Source organism: Rhipicephalus microplus, chromosome 10, assembly GCF_043290135.1.
Source record: "Rhipicephalus microplus isolate Deutch F79 chromosome 10, USDA_Rmic, whole genome shotgun sequence".
NCBI classification, from domain to species: Eukaryota; Metazoa; Arthropoda; class Arachnida; order Ixodida; family Ixodidae; genus Rhipicephalus; species Rhipicephalus microplus.
This window is the reverse complement of record NC_134709.1, coordinates 1,921,515-1,938,047: the sequence shown is the minus strand read 5'-3', so window position 1 is coordinate 1,938,047 and position 16,533 is coordinate 1,921,515. Positions and strand designations below refer to the sequence as shown.

Below are 16,533 nucleotides of genomic sequence, written 5' to 3'. Positions count from 1 at the left end.
ACCGTTTGACCCAACCAATGGCATGTGCATTACCATAGTCACATCGCTGTGGCACAATACCTTGAGGAGTAGTGATGCAGCATGCCTGAAAGATGTGCAAAACACAAATACCAAACGAGGCCAGCTGTTTAATCGATGTTCATGAAGAAAAGCCAGTTTTATTGAGAATCCAACAAAATATTGCTGTATTGTTTGGCATAAGTGAAAATTTGCTGCACATTGAGTTGTTTGTTTTGTTTGTCGATTCTTCTTTTGGGTGTACTGTTGAACCCGTTTCTCAAGTGGCACAAGTATTTTGTTGTTGTAATTGATAATTGCTATAGATGGGTTCCATAAGAAAAGAAGTAAAATTGGGGGATGGCAGGCTGTTGTAAGAAAACTATAATATCAGGTGCAACATACCAGCAGATTAAGTGACAAGAATGACAATGTTGCTGATTTTTCAGACATATTTGAAAATTGGGACTCTTTCATGGGGCTGTTGCATGCCCCATAGCAGAGCCAGTGTATAAGAATGGCTCAAGTATTGGATGCTGAAATTCTTAGAAGCCTCAACTTTTTACCTAAACTGCATGATTTAATAGAATGTACCGCCGCTGCCAGGCTGTTACGGATTTCAAAAATCAACGTCGGCTACAATGCCACTACACTCTGCAGTGAAGCATACCACATATCTGAAGGGGCACGGGGGTACTTTGGGTTTGTGGCCGGAGCATGAGCAGCCTGAATTTTCCATTTTCTTCTTTCTTTTCACTGATTTTGCGTTTCATTAGCTTTTTTTAGATATCAACAGCCTGAATTTATTGTTATGACCGCTAATGCTGCATAGCAGCCATTTTTGTAAGGGAGTTATTCCACCATAAAAACCTACAAGTGCTCACTCTGCAGCAGTTTCCCAGTGTTACAAATGATATATTGTTACCACATTTAGTCGCATAATCCTCACACTTTTTTTTGCCAAAAACCACTGAAAAGTTGGGTTAGGTGGGGGTGATAATTATGCGGGCAAAATTTCCTATGAAAACGTACAGACTGAAAAGAAAAAAATAAAGAGGTCGCAAATCGGGTTTTCTCATGCCAGCATTTAACTACAAATTTTGAAAAGTACTAATCGAGACTTAACAATACCACTAGTTGAACATAAGGCAAGATTTATTTGATACACAAAAGCTGTAAGGTAAGGAGTTTCCAAATAGCATGCACTATGCTTGGGGGGAGTTGTGGGTGTACCGTTTGCGTGTGGGCGCGATATAAGTTTTCGAATTGTTTGGCCCCCCATGGGTCGTGATGTTCTCCAATCTCCTCGCAAGACCCACTAAGGGGCTTCGCGAGCCTTGTGGGCCACATGCACTTTTGGATTTTGTTCGGGCAGACCACAAGGGCTAAGAGCAGTTAGCATTTTGACTCATGTGCAGTTGCAGCTGCTCGTGGTGGCGCCGCTGCGGTGGTCTAGTGGCTAGGGCACTCGGCTGCTGACCCGCAGGTCGCGGGATCGAATCCCATCTGCGGCGGCTTGATTTTCGATGGAGGGGAAGGTGCTGTAGGTCCGTGTGCTAAGATTTGGGTGCACGTTAAAGAACCTCAAGTGGTCGAAATTTTCAGAGCACTTCACTACGGTGTCTCTCATAATCGTATGGTGGTTTTGGAATGTTGAAACCCATATATTAATCAATCAAATCTTGGGCACGCATTTGGAGCCTGTTGTAATGTTCTTTTTATATTAAAATGCAACGTGACTGACTACAGAATAACACCAAACATAAAATTGCATAATTTTCTTTGTTAGGATGTATGTAATATTGAGTACCTTGGATTTATGCTTTGTGAATTTGATACATAGAGAATGCATCTTAATCACAGCCGGAAAGGGATATTTGGTGGCAAAATGCAAATACGTGCCCCAAAAATGCAACAAGTGGTTGCAAGTTTTTACTAGCAACTTCATCAAAAAAGAAGCCCAAATCAGCTCGTTATAAGCAAATCTGGTAACTCCATTTGTATGAACAGGCATTGCACCCACTTCCAGTGGTCTAGTGGGCAAGTCGCACCCAGCTGCAGCGGTTACATTTTTGATGAAGGCGAGAATGCTCAAGGCCTGCATGCTTATATCTAGGTGCACTTTAAAGCGCCCCAGGTGGCCGGAATTTCTGAAGCTCTCCACTATGGTATCTCTTATAATCATGTTGTGGTTTCGGGACGTAATAACATATAATTAATCGAGTCCGAAGTGCCTATAGGCGGCCTTTTGCTGTTGTTTAATGTGGGGGGGATGCCTAACACCTCCTATAAAGTAGTTTGTGCCCCGTGGTGTACGTGTCTCGCGCAGTGGCCGCATTTCAGGTTCACAATTGTCAAGCGGTAAGTGGCGTGGTGCTCGCGAGCGTTTTATCACCACCACTTCCATCATGGTTAGAGCGGTAGCGCCGGCGGTGACGCCTGGCGGCAAGCCTGGGTGGCGGCAGATAAGAGAGAAGCAGTTCTTTGGTGTGTGGCATTTGGTGCGGACAGTTGTCTCTTGCGGTGGGTCTGTGGTGTACAGCACCGCGGGTCGTCTGCCGTGGGCCCGCATGGTGAGTGAAGCGTTGGCGACGCCGCTATGTGTTTGGTATTTTGCTAATTGTTGTGTAAGGTTGCTTAGAGAGTTGATCATAATATGTATATTAATTCGGCTGACCATATTGTCAATCTTAAAGTAGTGAAATAAATGTGTGTTGTTTGGTTCGTTTTAAATTTGGCTTCTGTGTCTGTGTTGCGAGAGTGTAGCGTATCATCAGAGACCCCACACTGGCACGCCACCTACCGCTTCATAATTGTGAACCTGAAATGCGGTCACTGTGCGAGGCACGTGCACCACGAGGCGCTAACTAGTTTACAGGGGGTGTAGCACCTCCACAAGTGCATGATCAATCACTTTCAACTTGAAAGCAGTCGTATAACTTCCATATTGCCCCATAACATGACCACAGAACGGACACAACATAGACTAACACACTGCAACACACACCTGCCACTTTGTCTTGGCTTGGATTAGATTGGGATTGTGCATTGATAGTATGCATGATGCGTAAGAGATGGCATAAGGCTGTCATGTGCTATCATCATCAGTGGTTGGAAGGAGCAGACGACAAATCTGCTGCAATTTTTGAGGGGGGGGAATGTATTTTTGCTGGGTAATGCATTCAGGGATGTCACGACTGTGCTTTGCCCCAGGAGCACAAGCATCGCAAGGCTCACCGTGAGCACAAGAGAAGTCTCGAGGCCGCCACAAAGGCTCCTGCTGAGGTTGACTCAGGTGCAAAGGTGAGCAGCTCTTGTTGGTGCTAATCTTTCTCAAGCCCCTCTTGCCAGGTTGACCAGAGCTTGTATTGTACTGTTTGTATAGTATTAATAGCCAGAGGCTAACTATGTAAACGTCTGCTCTGTTTACTTTTAGCTCACCCGTTTGACATAAATCAAGTAGCCCTTTATGCATGAAGCAAAACAAGTTCAGTATTTCTCCATATTAGTACTTCAAATGTCTTGCCCCACATAAAAAAAGTGTTTTCTTGAGATAAAGTCTGAAACATATACATACACACAATGCCTATGGAACAATTCTATAGGACACTAAAGAGAACAAAATTCACTTATTATCAGTGAATTATTCTGTTACAATTCCAAAATAACCATGCTCACTGGGACAAGACTCTTGGTAGGTGCGTAAATGTACTAAATGAAAATGAATGTGGGGATGCCAGCTTGAAATTCACGCAGTAGAAGTTTTCACTATTTTGATGGTATCTACCAGGGCTCAGGTAGATCATAAACAGCACAAAAATGAAATAAATTGACCTCTGAGTGGCCCACAGGCTTAAAGGGGCACTAAGGTAAAATTAGTGGAGGAGTTTTACAGAGATCTGTACAGTAGCCAGCACAACCACGACCTTAATATAAGAACTAGCAGTTACCCAGATGACACCCCACCAGTAATGATAGAAGTCAGAAAAACCTTGGAGAGCATGCAAAGAGGCCAAGCTGCTGGTGAGGATCAGGTAACATCAGATCTGCTGAAGGATGGAGGACAGATTGGGCTAGAAAAACTAGCAACCCTGTTTACGAGGTGTCTCCTGACGGGAAGAGTACCAGAATCTTGGAAGAATGCTAACATCACCCTAATACATAAGAAAGGAGATGACAAGGACTTGAAGAATTACAGGCCAATCAGCTTGCTCTCTGTAGTATACAAGCTATTTACTAAGGTAATCGCTAACAGAATTAAGACAACATTAGAATTCAGTCAACCAAAAGAACAAGCTGGATTTCGAAAGGCTACTCAACAATCGACCACATTTATACTATCAATCAGGTAATAGAGAAATGCTCAGAATATGATGGTTTAGCGTACTGGGAGCGCGGGGGTAAACACAGACGCAAAGCAAAGAGGAGGCACACAGCACGAGCGCTCAACTAGCTACTGGTTTATTGTCACTTGTCTACGAATTATTAATATAGTTAAACTCACAGTCAAGTAGTGATAATAACGGATGGCTGATACATTGATTCTTATTTCTAGAAATGTGATATGCTTAGGAAATTTCACGCATGGTTTGAAGCGGATGCCGAAACAGTACACTTGTTTTTAGGCAGGGGGATACAATATCCCCCATTCTATTTACCGCGTGCTTACAAGAGGTTTTCAGAGGCTTAGAATGGGAACAGTGAGGCATAAGAGTTAATGGAGAGTACCTTAGTAACCTGTGCTTCGCCGATGACATAGCATTACTGAGTAACTCAAGGGATGAATAGCTACTCATGATTACAGAGTTAGACAAGGAGGGCAGAAAAGTAGATCTTAAAATTAATCTGCAGAAAACGAAAGTAATGTTCAACAACCTCGGAAGAGAACAGCGCTTCGAGATAGGTAATAGTGCACTTGAAGTTGTAAGACTGTCTACTTAGGACAGGTAATAATGGCGGAGCCGAACCACGAGACTGAAATAACTAGAACAATAAGAATGGAGTGGAGCGCATTTATCAAGCACTCTCAAGTCATGACAGGTACATTGCCACTATCCCTCAAAAGGAAAGTTTGTAACAGCTGCATCTTGCCGGTACTTAACTACGAAGCAGAAACCTGGAGACTTTCAAAGAGGGTTCAGCTCAAATTGAAGACGAAGCAGCGAGCAATGGAAAGGAAAATGGTAGGTGTAACTTTAAGAGACAAGAAGAGAGCAGAGTAGATTAAGGAATAAACCGGGGTTAAGGATATCATAGTTGAAATCAAGAAGAGGAAATCGACAAGGGCCGGGTATGTTGCATGTAGACAGGATAACTGCTGGTCATTAAGGGTAACTAACTGGATTCCTAGAGAAGGTAGGCGGGTGAGGGGGAGACAGAAGGTGTAGTGCACACGTATCCCGAAGGAGTACGGCCACTAGTGTGGGTCCGGTCTTGGCGAGCCGCAGGGCACGCGTTAACCGTCGCCGTGGCGAGAACACGATACTGCTCAAAGTCGCAACACTTTATTGTCTGTGGCAACACCAAACGCAGCACAGCCTGTTGCAAAGGCGCGGCGAGAAAGCAAATAAGCTTATCCACGCCACGAGCATAAAAGTGTTACACAGGGTGCCACGAGCACGTCTCCACGGTAAAGGTGATCCACGGAGACGCCGGGACCAAGACCCGGTTGCTCGAGCGAAGGCAAAGGCGCTCGCGTTGGCTTTGAAGGGAGAGGGGTCGGCGTAGCTAGGCCATGCACTAGGACACCGTACCGCCCTTCAGCCGTGCGTACGCAGTGGGGCAACAAAAGGTGAGCGTTCGCCAAGGGCGCGACGCGCCATCAGCGAAGTTTGGCGAGCCCCGAGCGACGGGAGTCGATGAACGGAAAAAATTGCGTGGCTCACTGTTTGCAGTCCCGGAGAGTACCTATCTGCGCGCTCCCGACGCAGCGCGCGAAAAACTCTCGGGAGACTCGGTGCACGGCGCCACAGTCAACATGCGCTACTGGGTGAGGGGGTTAAACGTCACTACGCTCTCCCAGCGCGGCAGACAACAAAGGAGGGGAGACATTTCGGGACATGAGAACGGCAGAAAAGGCGGCAAAGCCCGCGCAAAGGCAGTGGGCTAGCCTCAATTCCCAAAAGGTTAGGTGGGCAGATGAGATTAAGAAGTTTGCGGGTATAAATTGGCAGCAGCAAGCGCAGGACCAAGTTGACTAATGGAACACGGGAGAGGCCTTTGTCCTGCAGTGGACGTAGTCCAGCTGATGATGATGTTCATGATCATGAAGGTAAAATAACAATTTATGTCACAGTTAAAGCTCCATGTATGGCAATGTCTGAAGCAACAATATTGCTACGTGCCAGTGCATGGAGATGAAAAAGACAAAGCAGATAAACTGGCCCGAGCTAATCTCTCTGGTTGGCGCTGCTCGCTTAACCGGCTGTAAATACATCTGTGACTACTCCTCCGTGTCGGTCTCCTTCTCGTAACACATTTGGTGGAGTTGTGCGATCCCCATCCTCGCCACGAAACTCTCAAGTGGATGCTCCCTCGCGGCTTTCAACATGACCACTCAATACTCGGCTACATCCTCTCCGGTCGCCCACTCTTTTGCGCGGCCTGCCAACCCAGCGCCCGCAACAACTTTCGTGACGCTTCCCGCCCTCAAAGACCCTGGCGTGTTCTCGGGCCGCGAGGGTTCCGATGTCGACCAGTGGCTTCACCTCTACAAACACGTCAGCGCCACTTTTATCTCGATGGAACCCCTCGTGTGTGGTTCGAAAACTTTGAGCATGACATTACAAGCTGGGACAGCTTCAAGGAAAAGATCCATGAGCTTTTCGGGAACCCCTTTGGTTGTTGTCCAGCTGCGAAGATTGAGTTGACTCGCACACAAACTTTCACGGAGTCCTACATCAGTTACATGGAGGCTGTCCTCGCACTGCGCCGCGAAGCTTACGAGCCTGACAAAGTTGTGCATATTCTAAAGGGTATCGCTGACGATGCGTTCAACTTGTTAGTATTCAATAATCTGTCATCTGTTAATGCCATTACTCAAGAATGCCGCTGGTTCCAACATGCTAAAAGCAGGTGCATCTCCTATCAGTTCCAGCGCCTTCCGAACACCGCTGCGATGTCCTCGTGTCTCGTCACCTATTATCCACCAGACACCTGTGACAACTTGACATGACCCGTCAGGCGGGCACTTAAAGTGGCTGCTCCAGCTAAGGTATGACCAACCTCCCCTGACCTGTTTCCTCCAATTAAGTTGCCCCTTATTCACGCAGTTGTCCAGCAGGAAATCGCCAACTTGGGAATTTACTCTATTTCACCGCCTCCCCTCACTGACTTGCAGCCCCAATACACACCTGTACGTCCCTTCCCGACCGGCTCTCCCTCAACGTTCTGTATTCTGCATAACGAACACACAATGACAAGCCGATCTGCTTCTCGTGTCTCCGAATCTGGCACATTTCTCGCCATTGCAGAAGTCGCTGGGGTCCTCCTGCACAAGCTTCCTCTAGTACCTTCCATGCACGTCCCGCCTATCCCTATGAGACATTTTGCCCAGGAACCTGCTACTGAACACTGCTGCTCCCGTTCTTCATCCCTCTAACAACGCCAGTCTCAATCTCCACTACCCCGCCGACCATCCTCTCCCCCCCCCCCCCTTCGCACGAGGTTCACTAACGGAAAACTGTGTTGCAGCCCCCGGAGGTGGTGCTGCATCGCTCGGACTGATGTAAAATCTATTCTTGACGATACAGACAAAACGGAACCTTTTAGACGTACAAGTAGACGGCGTACATGTCGCTGCTCTTGTCGACTGGCGCTCAACTTTCCGTGATACGAGTGAATTTCGCCGCAAGCTCAAGAAGGTTCTCACATCTGCGACCACTCAGTTCATCCGTGTTGCGGATGGCAGAATAGCATCTATCATTGGAATGTGCTCCGCTCGTGTAAGCATTGCAGATCGACACACAGTTGTTCTCTTTACCGTCCTTGATGAATGCCCCCACGACGGAATTTTAGGTCTCGACTTCCTGTCCGTGCATTCTGCCCTCATAGACTGTTCAACCAGTGTGCTCCGTCTACACTTGCCCGCAACAGAACCTCTTGCACAACGGCCGAGTCACCTCTGCACAACGAAACATGCGCGCCTACCTCCACAGACACTGACCTACGTAGAGCTCGTCTCAATACCACCAGTTCCTGACGTTGACTGTGCTCTGACCGTTATCACCGATGTCCTCATAAATCGCAGCATTACATTACCGCACACCGTTCTGTCCGTCGCAGGGAATTCTACCTGCCTCCCAGTTGTAAACTTTAGCTTGACACCTCAAGTGCTGCCACAAGGAATCTCTTTGGCGTTGCTCTGCACCTTGGAAGACAACACAGTAGATGTTTTTGCGATGGCCGCTCCTTCTGACCCCCCACACTCAACATCAATCTGACACTTGCTCCCACTGCGCTATTGCGTCAATGATCCCTTCCAACTTAACGCCGCAGCAGACTGACAAGCTTCACCAGGTTCTGCTGTCCTACATCGACGTTTTTGAGCGGTCGTTCGTTGGGTAAAGCTACTGATATGAACCACTGCATAAACACTGGTAGTGAGCATCCTATTCATAGGCATTCATATCAGGTGTCAGCGGTTGAGCCTCACGTTATCCAAAGTGAGGTTGACAAAGTGCTCGCCAAGGAAATCCTTGAGCCATCCTGCAGTCCTTGGGCTTCTCCTGTAGTGCTAGTTCGCGAGAAAGACTGTGCATGGCGTTTCTACGTTGATTGACACCTAAACAAAATTTCCAGAAAAGAAGTGTTCCCTCTGCCACGAATAGATGACTCCCTTGATTGCCTCTATGGGTCCCACTATTTTTCCTCCATAGACCTTCATTCCGGCTACTGGCAGATAGTGGTAGATGAAATGGACCGTGAAAAGACGGCATTCATCACCCCCGATGGCCTATATCAGTTAAAGGTCATGCCCTTTTGCCTTTGTAACGCTCCAGCCCCCTTCGAAGAGATGATGGACTCTCTGCTCAGAGGATTCAAATGGTCCACCTGTTTGTGCTACTTGGACGACGTCGTCTTTTCACAAACATTTAAAACTCGTATAGAGTGCCTTTCAGTCATCTTAGGCATCTTCCGTCGCGCTGGCCAGCAGCTCAACTCATTCAAATGTCATTTTGGCATCAAATCACAGTACTTGGCCAATTAGTAGATGCCAACGGTGTACAACAAGACCCGGCAAAAATCAGCACCATCAAAAACTTTCCTGTACCACGATCTGCGAAGTATGTGCGCAGCTTTGTTGGACTATGTTCCTACTTCTGACGCTTTGTTAAAAATTTTGTGCACATAGCGAGGCCGCTTACGCAGCTCTTCGAGAAAGACATCCTATTTTCATAGGGCTCCGAAGAGGCTTATGCAATCTCGACTCTCATGGTTCTTCTCACTACTCCTCCGATTCTGAAACACTTCAACCCTGCTGCCCCTACGGAAATCCATACAGATGCAATTGGGCATGGCATTGGTGCAGTGCTGGCTCAGAAACAACGTGGCCATGATTGCGTTATTGCATATGCCAGCTGCCTCCTATCCGCCCCTGAACATAACTATTCGATCACAGAGTGTGAGTGCTTGGCTCTCGTATGGGGGATGGCGAAATTTGGACCTTATCTATACGGACGCCCATTTTCGGTAGTTACCGGCCACCACGCGCTCTGCTGACTCAACTCTCTGAAAGATCCATCAGGCCGCCTTGGTCGCTGGGCTTTGCGCCTGCAAGAGTTTTTCTGTTCGGTGGTCTGCAAATCTGGCTGCCAACACCATGATGCCGATTGGTTCTCCCGGTACACTGTCGACGATCCTGAGGTCACTGACGAGCCCATGGAGCACTCTATTTTGTCAGTGTTTGACTTCCTTAACATTGGAGAACAGAAGCCTGATCCAGGGCTGCTTGGAATTATCATCCGTACGGGATCCTCACCAAATGATGTTTCCATCTGCTACTTTGTTATTCAAAAGGGTGTGCTATACCGCCGCAATTTCTGACCTGACAGGCCTAACGTTCTCATTGTTGTGCCTAAGCATTTGCGGCGCTGTGTTCTCACCGAACTTCACGATGCTCCCACGGCAGGACACCTTGGCGTATCCCGCATGTATGAGCGTGTCCGGCGCTGTTTCTTCTAGCCAGGCCTTGCTTGCTCGGTACACTGGTAAGTCGCCACGTGTGACCCATGCCAACATCGTAAAACACAGTCGCTGCTACCCGCTGGCCATCTTCAACCAATCGACATACTAGCGGAATCATTTTACCGTGTTGGGTTAGACCTGCTTGGTCCTTTTCCCACATCAACATTGAGAAACAAATGGATAGCCGTGATTTCAGACTACGCCACACGCTACTCTATTACGCAAGCTCTTCCGATCGGCTGTGCAACCGACGTTGCTGACTTCTTGTTGCAGGACGTTTTAGTGATTCACGGTGCTCCAAGACAACTCCTCATAGACCGTGGCCGTACATTTCTATCCCAAGTCATCGCTGACATTCTGCGTTCTTGTTCCACGCAACACACGCTGACAACCACTTACCACCCTCAAACAAACGGCCTCACGGAATGATTTAACTGACTCTAAACAAATATGCTCGCTGTGTACGTGTCGCTCGACCACCGAGACTGGGACCTTGCCTTACCCTACGCAACTTTCCCGTATAATTCATCCCGTCATGACACAGCAGGCTTTTCACCGTTCTACTTATTGTACAGAAGAGAGCTTACTTTACCACTGGACACAGTCATCTCAGCTGATACCTCATCCACCAACGAGCATGCCCGCGACGCGATTGCACAAGCCGATCATGCCCGTCAGCTTGTCCTCACTGATGGTGTCGCAAACTAACCAATGCCATCGGTACGATGGGGAACATAGAGAATGTACATTTTGCTCCCGGTACCCTCGTTTTACTCTGGTCTCCTCATCGTCGCCTGGGCCTATCAGAAAAACTTTTGTCTCATTACACGGGACCTTACCGTGTATTGCGTCAAGGAACACCAGTCACCTATGAGATCAGCCCCATCTATTCATCATCGTCTGCTGTGCGGTCCAGTGATATTGTACACATCTCGCGGATCAAGCCCTACAAGAATACATCAGATAACAACGTTTATAGCACCGTGGAGGTGCCTCCACTGCCAGGGGTAATGCTACGTGCCAGTGCATATAGATGAAGAAGACAAAGCAGATAGACTGGCGCGAGTTAATTTCTGTGGCTGGTGCAACTCGCTTAACTGGCTGTAAATACCGTTGTTGCTGTTTTTTGTTGCCATGACACCGTGAAATTCTAAAATAGAACTTTGACATGAATTTTTTCGTCTATCAATAAACTTCGCAGAGAACACAAAGTGGGTCTAAATCAAGTGAGCATTTCACTTTAGTGTCTTTTTAAGAGGCCTAAAACAAAGCTTTTATTTATAATCCTATCTTAATGAAAATTTATATAGCTGCACCATTGAAGAGAAATTTCAAATTAGCAAACAGATGTCAGTTACCTTATCGAGAAAAAAAGTTATGCCGAAATTCCACATTGTAATTTGGTAATTTCTTACGGGTCTTTATGGCAATTTATAACTTGAAAAGTTACATTTTAACAATATGTAGCTCTTCCCGAAGGACCACACTGCAGGCTAAAGCTCATTAATATATGTTTTAATATCAGAAATACTTTCCAAATGTGAATTGTAAAAATTTCTTTTATAGTGATTGGCTTACTTCTCTGTTGCATAAAAATGCATCATGGTTATGAATAAAACAAAAGCTTTAGCCAGCAGTTGCTGAAAAGACTGATATCAAATGTCTACCATGTTTATGGAAACTTCCTCAAACTTGTGTAACCCAGAGGCACTGCACAAAAATAACAAAGCTGAGAAAATCGTGTGCAAAGTTCCGGGAAAATTTTTAAATTCATCTACCGTATATACTCGTGTAAGGGCCGCACTTTTTTTTCGAAAATTTTGCTAGGTGCGGCCCTTACACGAATCAGGCCGATTTAGTACAGGCAGTACAGGCCAAAGGTCTGTACTGTTTATGCAACAGTAGCAGAGTGCAAGAGTCACAAATGACATGCCAGAAATGTTTTTATTCGGATTCCATTTCGCTGTCCTCGTTCTCGGAGGAGCTCGCCTCGGCGTCCGCGTCTTCCCAGAGACGGTCATCTTCGGTGCCGTTCATGGAGTTCGAAATTCCCGTTACCTTGAAGCTTTTAGCAACTACTTCTACTGACATGGCACGCCACGCATTCAAAATCCATTCACACACCTGTTGGAGCGACGCCCGCTTCAGCCGTCCTGTAGGGGTCTTCTCGTGGACGCCTCCAGCCATCCATTCAGAGTAACATCGGCGAAATTCCACTTTGAATGGTCTGTTGACGCATACGTCGAGCGGCTGCAGCACACTCGTCAGGCCACCGGGAATGACGGCCAAGTCCGTACGAGTTGCGGCAACTCGGTTCTTGACGCGGTCGGTCAAGTGGCCCCTAAAGCTGTCCAAAACAAGGAGGGCTTTCCGTTGTAACAGCCCTCCAGGTCTGTTTGCCCAGACGGTCTTAATCCAGTCAACGACCAGTTCCTCGGACATCCAGCCCTTCTCTTGCGCACGTACGACGATTCCCTGAGGGAACTTCTCTTTTGGGAGAGTCTTCCTTTTAAATACGACGTACGGCGGAAGCCTCCTGCCGTCTGCCGTGATGCACAACATCACAGTGCACCTTTGGCGTTCTGCACCAGTCGTGCGCACAGACACACTTTTCGCACCTTTTAAATCCACTGTGGTGCTTTCCGGTGCATCGAACCACACAGGTGTCTGGTCCGCATTCCCAATTTGGGACAGGTCGTATTCATGCTCCCTCCTGAGAGCATTCACGAAGCGATGAAACTTAATGACGTGGTCTTCGTACTCGCGCGGCAGTTTTTGGCAAATCGTCGTTCGGCGCCGAATAGAAAGCTGGTTACGGTTCATAAACCGCGTAGCCCAGCCCCGACTTGCCTTGAATTGTGCCGGGGGTATTTCCATGTGGCGAGCGATGCTGAGGGCTTTGACGCGTATCATGTCAGTCGATACGGCGTAGCCGTCCCTTCGTGTGTCGACGACGTAGTTGACGAGCTCGCTTTCGAGTTGCGGGTACTTGCACTTTTTCCCGCGAAACGCCTTTCGGCTCCTGTTAGTAGCGGCGAGGGCATCTTTCTGATTCATCCAGTAACGCACGCGCTTCTCATCGACGTCGTACTTTCGTCCAGCTTCCCGCTTCCCGTGCTCCTCGGCATAGTCAATCACTTGCAGCTTAAATGCTGCAGTGAATGATCTCAGATGCCGGCCCATCGTCCGTCACGTGCGCTGGCTTCTGCAGGGTTCACTACAACCAACAAAGTGACACCGACGACACCGATCTGAAGTCGCGCTGCCAACGTATCGACACGATGCTAGGAACGATGCCAACAAAGAGGCCGCACAAGGCAAATATGGCGGCGCGCTGTCAACAGCGTGGTCGGCGCGTCGGCGGAAGTAGAATAAAAGCGGAAAAGCGTGCAGCGCCATCTGGCTGTAAATGAACTAACTACACTTTTCTGGCGGGACATTTTGAACTTTTGTTTTTTTTTTTTTTTTCGAAATATCCGCTTTCAAAGTTGGGGTGCGGCCCTTACACGAGGGCGGCCCTTACACGAGTATATACGGTATTGAGACTATAAGTAAGACAAAGAGTGCAGTGCTGCTATTCCTGCCTGAGTAAAATCAAATCAGATTATTAAGATTGGTTCAGGCAAACATGGCCAAAACATGCGTATTGCAAAGGCTCGCAGCAGGAAAAACGAGAAAAGTGAGTAATTTCACAACATTCCTGAGCAGTAGTCCTGGCTTGCATTGAGCTTGTGTTTCCACTCTTTGTGTGACCTTGTCAGCCTTGTAAGGCCTCCTCCTATCTTTCTCAAGGCTTCTTCGGATGAGGCAGCTCCCAGGGTTGTAGCCAAGCTGCTCTGCAATGCCTTTGCTGGTTCTTACCATTGCCTGATTGAAGCACGACGTTGCTTTGTAACAGCCCTTTCCATAGCGAGCAGAGAATCGTGTGTGTTTTTCGAACTTTGGCTCCGAATAACAGAGCACTCAATGGCATTTTGAGTCAGCCCATCGGTACAACGATGTAAGAGGGCACAGTCCTCGCAAATGCCGGCTCCAGAGCAATGTGAACAGAAACTGGCAGTAGATTCATGCGGAGCTTTTGGTTGCTAGCCAATGTACAGTTATGAGAGCCTTCTGGGCAGTGATTGTAGTCATGTGCAAGGGAATGGCTTTTACTGCATAAATGGTATGTGTGGCTTCTCGGAGCGTATTCGTAATAAGTGGCTATCTTCTTGACCCCCCTCAAGAGATTTCCGTTGTGCCTTGTTGTCCTGGAAGGTACGAAGAGCTCTTGTGGACGTGGTTTGGGGAGTCTTTTTTTCACTACCAATGTGTCCATAGATATTTTCTTCTGTCAGTGCATAGAATTTGCGGCTGTCACTGTCTGGCAGGATAGTCGTGTAGCACAGCCCGTTGTTTTTAAGAGAGCGCCTGAACAGAGTCAAGACTGCCTGAACCTCCATTCATCTGGCATTGCAGTCTATATTTTTGAGGCACTTGTGTTTGACTGCCCAGTCACCATAGCCGTTATCACTAGAGTCAGGTGCTCCCTGGCAGCCACGGCAGTACGTGGACAGCACTACATGGTCTAGGACTTGGCCGGTTTAATAATGCACCCTACAGCATTGTTGGACTTATGTCCACGAGTCTTCCAGGTGCCATCAAAAATTACACCAACATACCCAACTGGGCTGAGGATGTTTCTGGCCTTTTAACTTGCCTTTTCTATGGCTGTAACTGCTGCTTGGCAGGCATCCACCATGGTGTCCCCTGAAACTTTTGTGGTGAAGGCCACGGTAGGAGATGTTCAGAGTGGCACAGAAGTCCTCAAGTGCAGTCATTTAATTTCCAATACTCTGGATGGCCTTTACTGCATGTACGTTTATTTCAAAGAGAGTGATCGCGGTTGGGTTGTCGACTCGCGGCGACGAAAAGTGGTGCTCGGGGAAGTCGCAACCAGAGCACGTAAGCTCAAGCTTCACTGACAGGCCGTACTTTCTCTCTATAAATTTCGCGAACTGCAGACTGACTGTCCTGACCTGGGTATATGTGCTCCCGCAGCAATTTTTTTCGTCTTGCGTGCTAGCTCTCAAAAGGGCATTGCGCGCCATCAAAACACGTGAAACAAAACAACTTCTTCAACTCAGCTTGAGTGACCACAGGAATTGACTCGTGGCAGTGACGAAAAGCTTGGTAAAACGAAAGGAAGTGCACGTCTATGATGGCGGAACAAGCAATTGCAGACGCCGCAAACCACGAGGCTTCCGCGTGCTTAGGAGGCTGAGAAAGACAAAGTTTTCTATAGATACACTAGAGAAAACTGTGGCGCTAGTGTCTATGGGAGCTGCAACACATAGCGCTTCAGCGAGCTTGGGAATTATGGGTAGTACATGCATAGATTTGCCTAATCTTCAGCTCCATGTGTATTTGTGTGGCTTGTGATTGCTTCTTTACAAAACAAAAATCGGGAAATGTTCAGCAGTTGCACTTTACTACCTTCACTTTTTAGGCTTTCCATTTCAAGTCTGGTCAGAAAGTTCAAAACGCTTTGTTCTTTCCTTCAAGACATAATCGAAACACCGCCATAAACGAAGCCACAAGTGTGATTCGCCGCCCACAAGTATGAAGACTAGGTGAATCTGATTAATTCCCATGGTCGCTGTACGATGGCAGCACCAGAGTACCCTCAAGTTAATTTGGAGAAACTCTATGGAGAAAGGAAGCACACGTCGTGGCCAATGACGAGCGCCTTCTCAGCGCACACGGGTCAACATGGTGGTCACGTGCGTGTCCTACCCAATCAGCGTCCTTTTCGGGACTTCTGAAAAGGCGCCGATTGCTGCGCTTCTGCAAGGCATAGGTGGGCTTGAAGTGTGCCAAATTCAAACGCTGGGAAGCAGCTTTTTAACAAGACCAAAATGGGGCCCATTGGTTGTCGTCGCACGCAACTACAGCGCCTCGAAGTCAGGCCAAATTTTCATATTTGGGCAATGATTTCTGTCTCTCTGCGCTTCTAAATGATTGTTTTTGAGTACTTCTTCGCATAATTCAGCAGTAATATTTTGCCAGAGTATACTTCTTACTATAAAGGCTTTGAAATAATCATTTTCGAAAATTGATGTCTTTTCCGATTCTTCGCTATATTAAGATTCGTAACCCCTCTTTAACACTTTTGTGACAACAAGAAATTTGGCCGTTCTTGGGTAGTCCAGAAAACCTTATTTTTTAATGGCACCCAATGTTACTGATGTTAATGCCGATTGCCGCGCTTCTGCAAAGCATAGGTGAGCTTGAAGTGCACCAAATTCAAACGGTGGGAAGCAGCTTTTTAAGAAGACTAAAATCCTTAATTTTTAATGGCACCCAATGTTA

The 16,533-nt window shown here is 47.3% G+C and overlaps 1 protein-coding gene across 1 annotated transcript in view; it reads left to right on the top strand.

The window, feature by feature from the left end:
• Positions 1–16,533, top strand: part of g (adaptor-related protein complex 3, delta 1 subunit-like garnet) — a 330,226-nt gene that overhangs the window by 236,588 nt on the left and 77,105 nt on the right. The window contains exon 27 of the mRNA XM_075875995.1: positions 3,184–3,300. Coding sequence (XP_075732110.1) covers positions 3,184–3,300 — 117 coding nt within the window. The remainder of the gene's footprint in view (positions 1–3,183; positions 3,301–16,533) is intronic.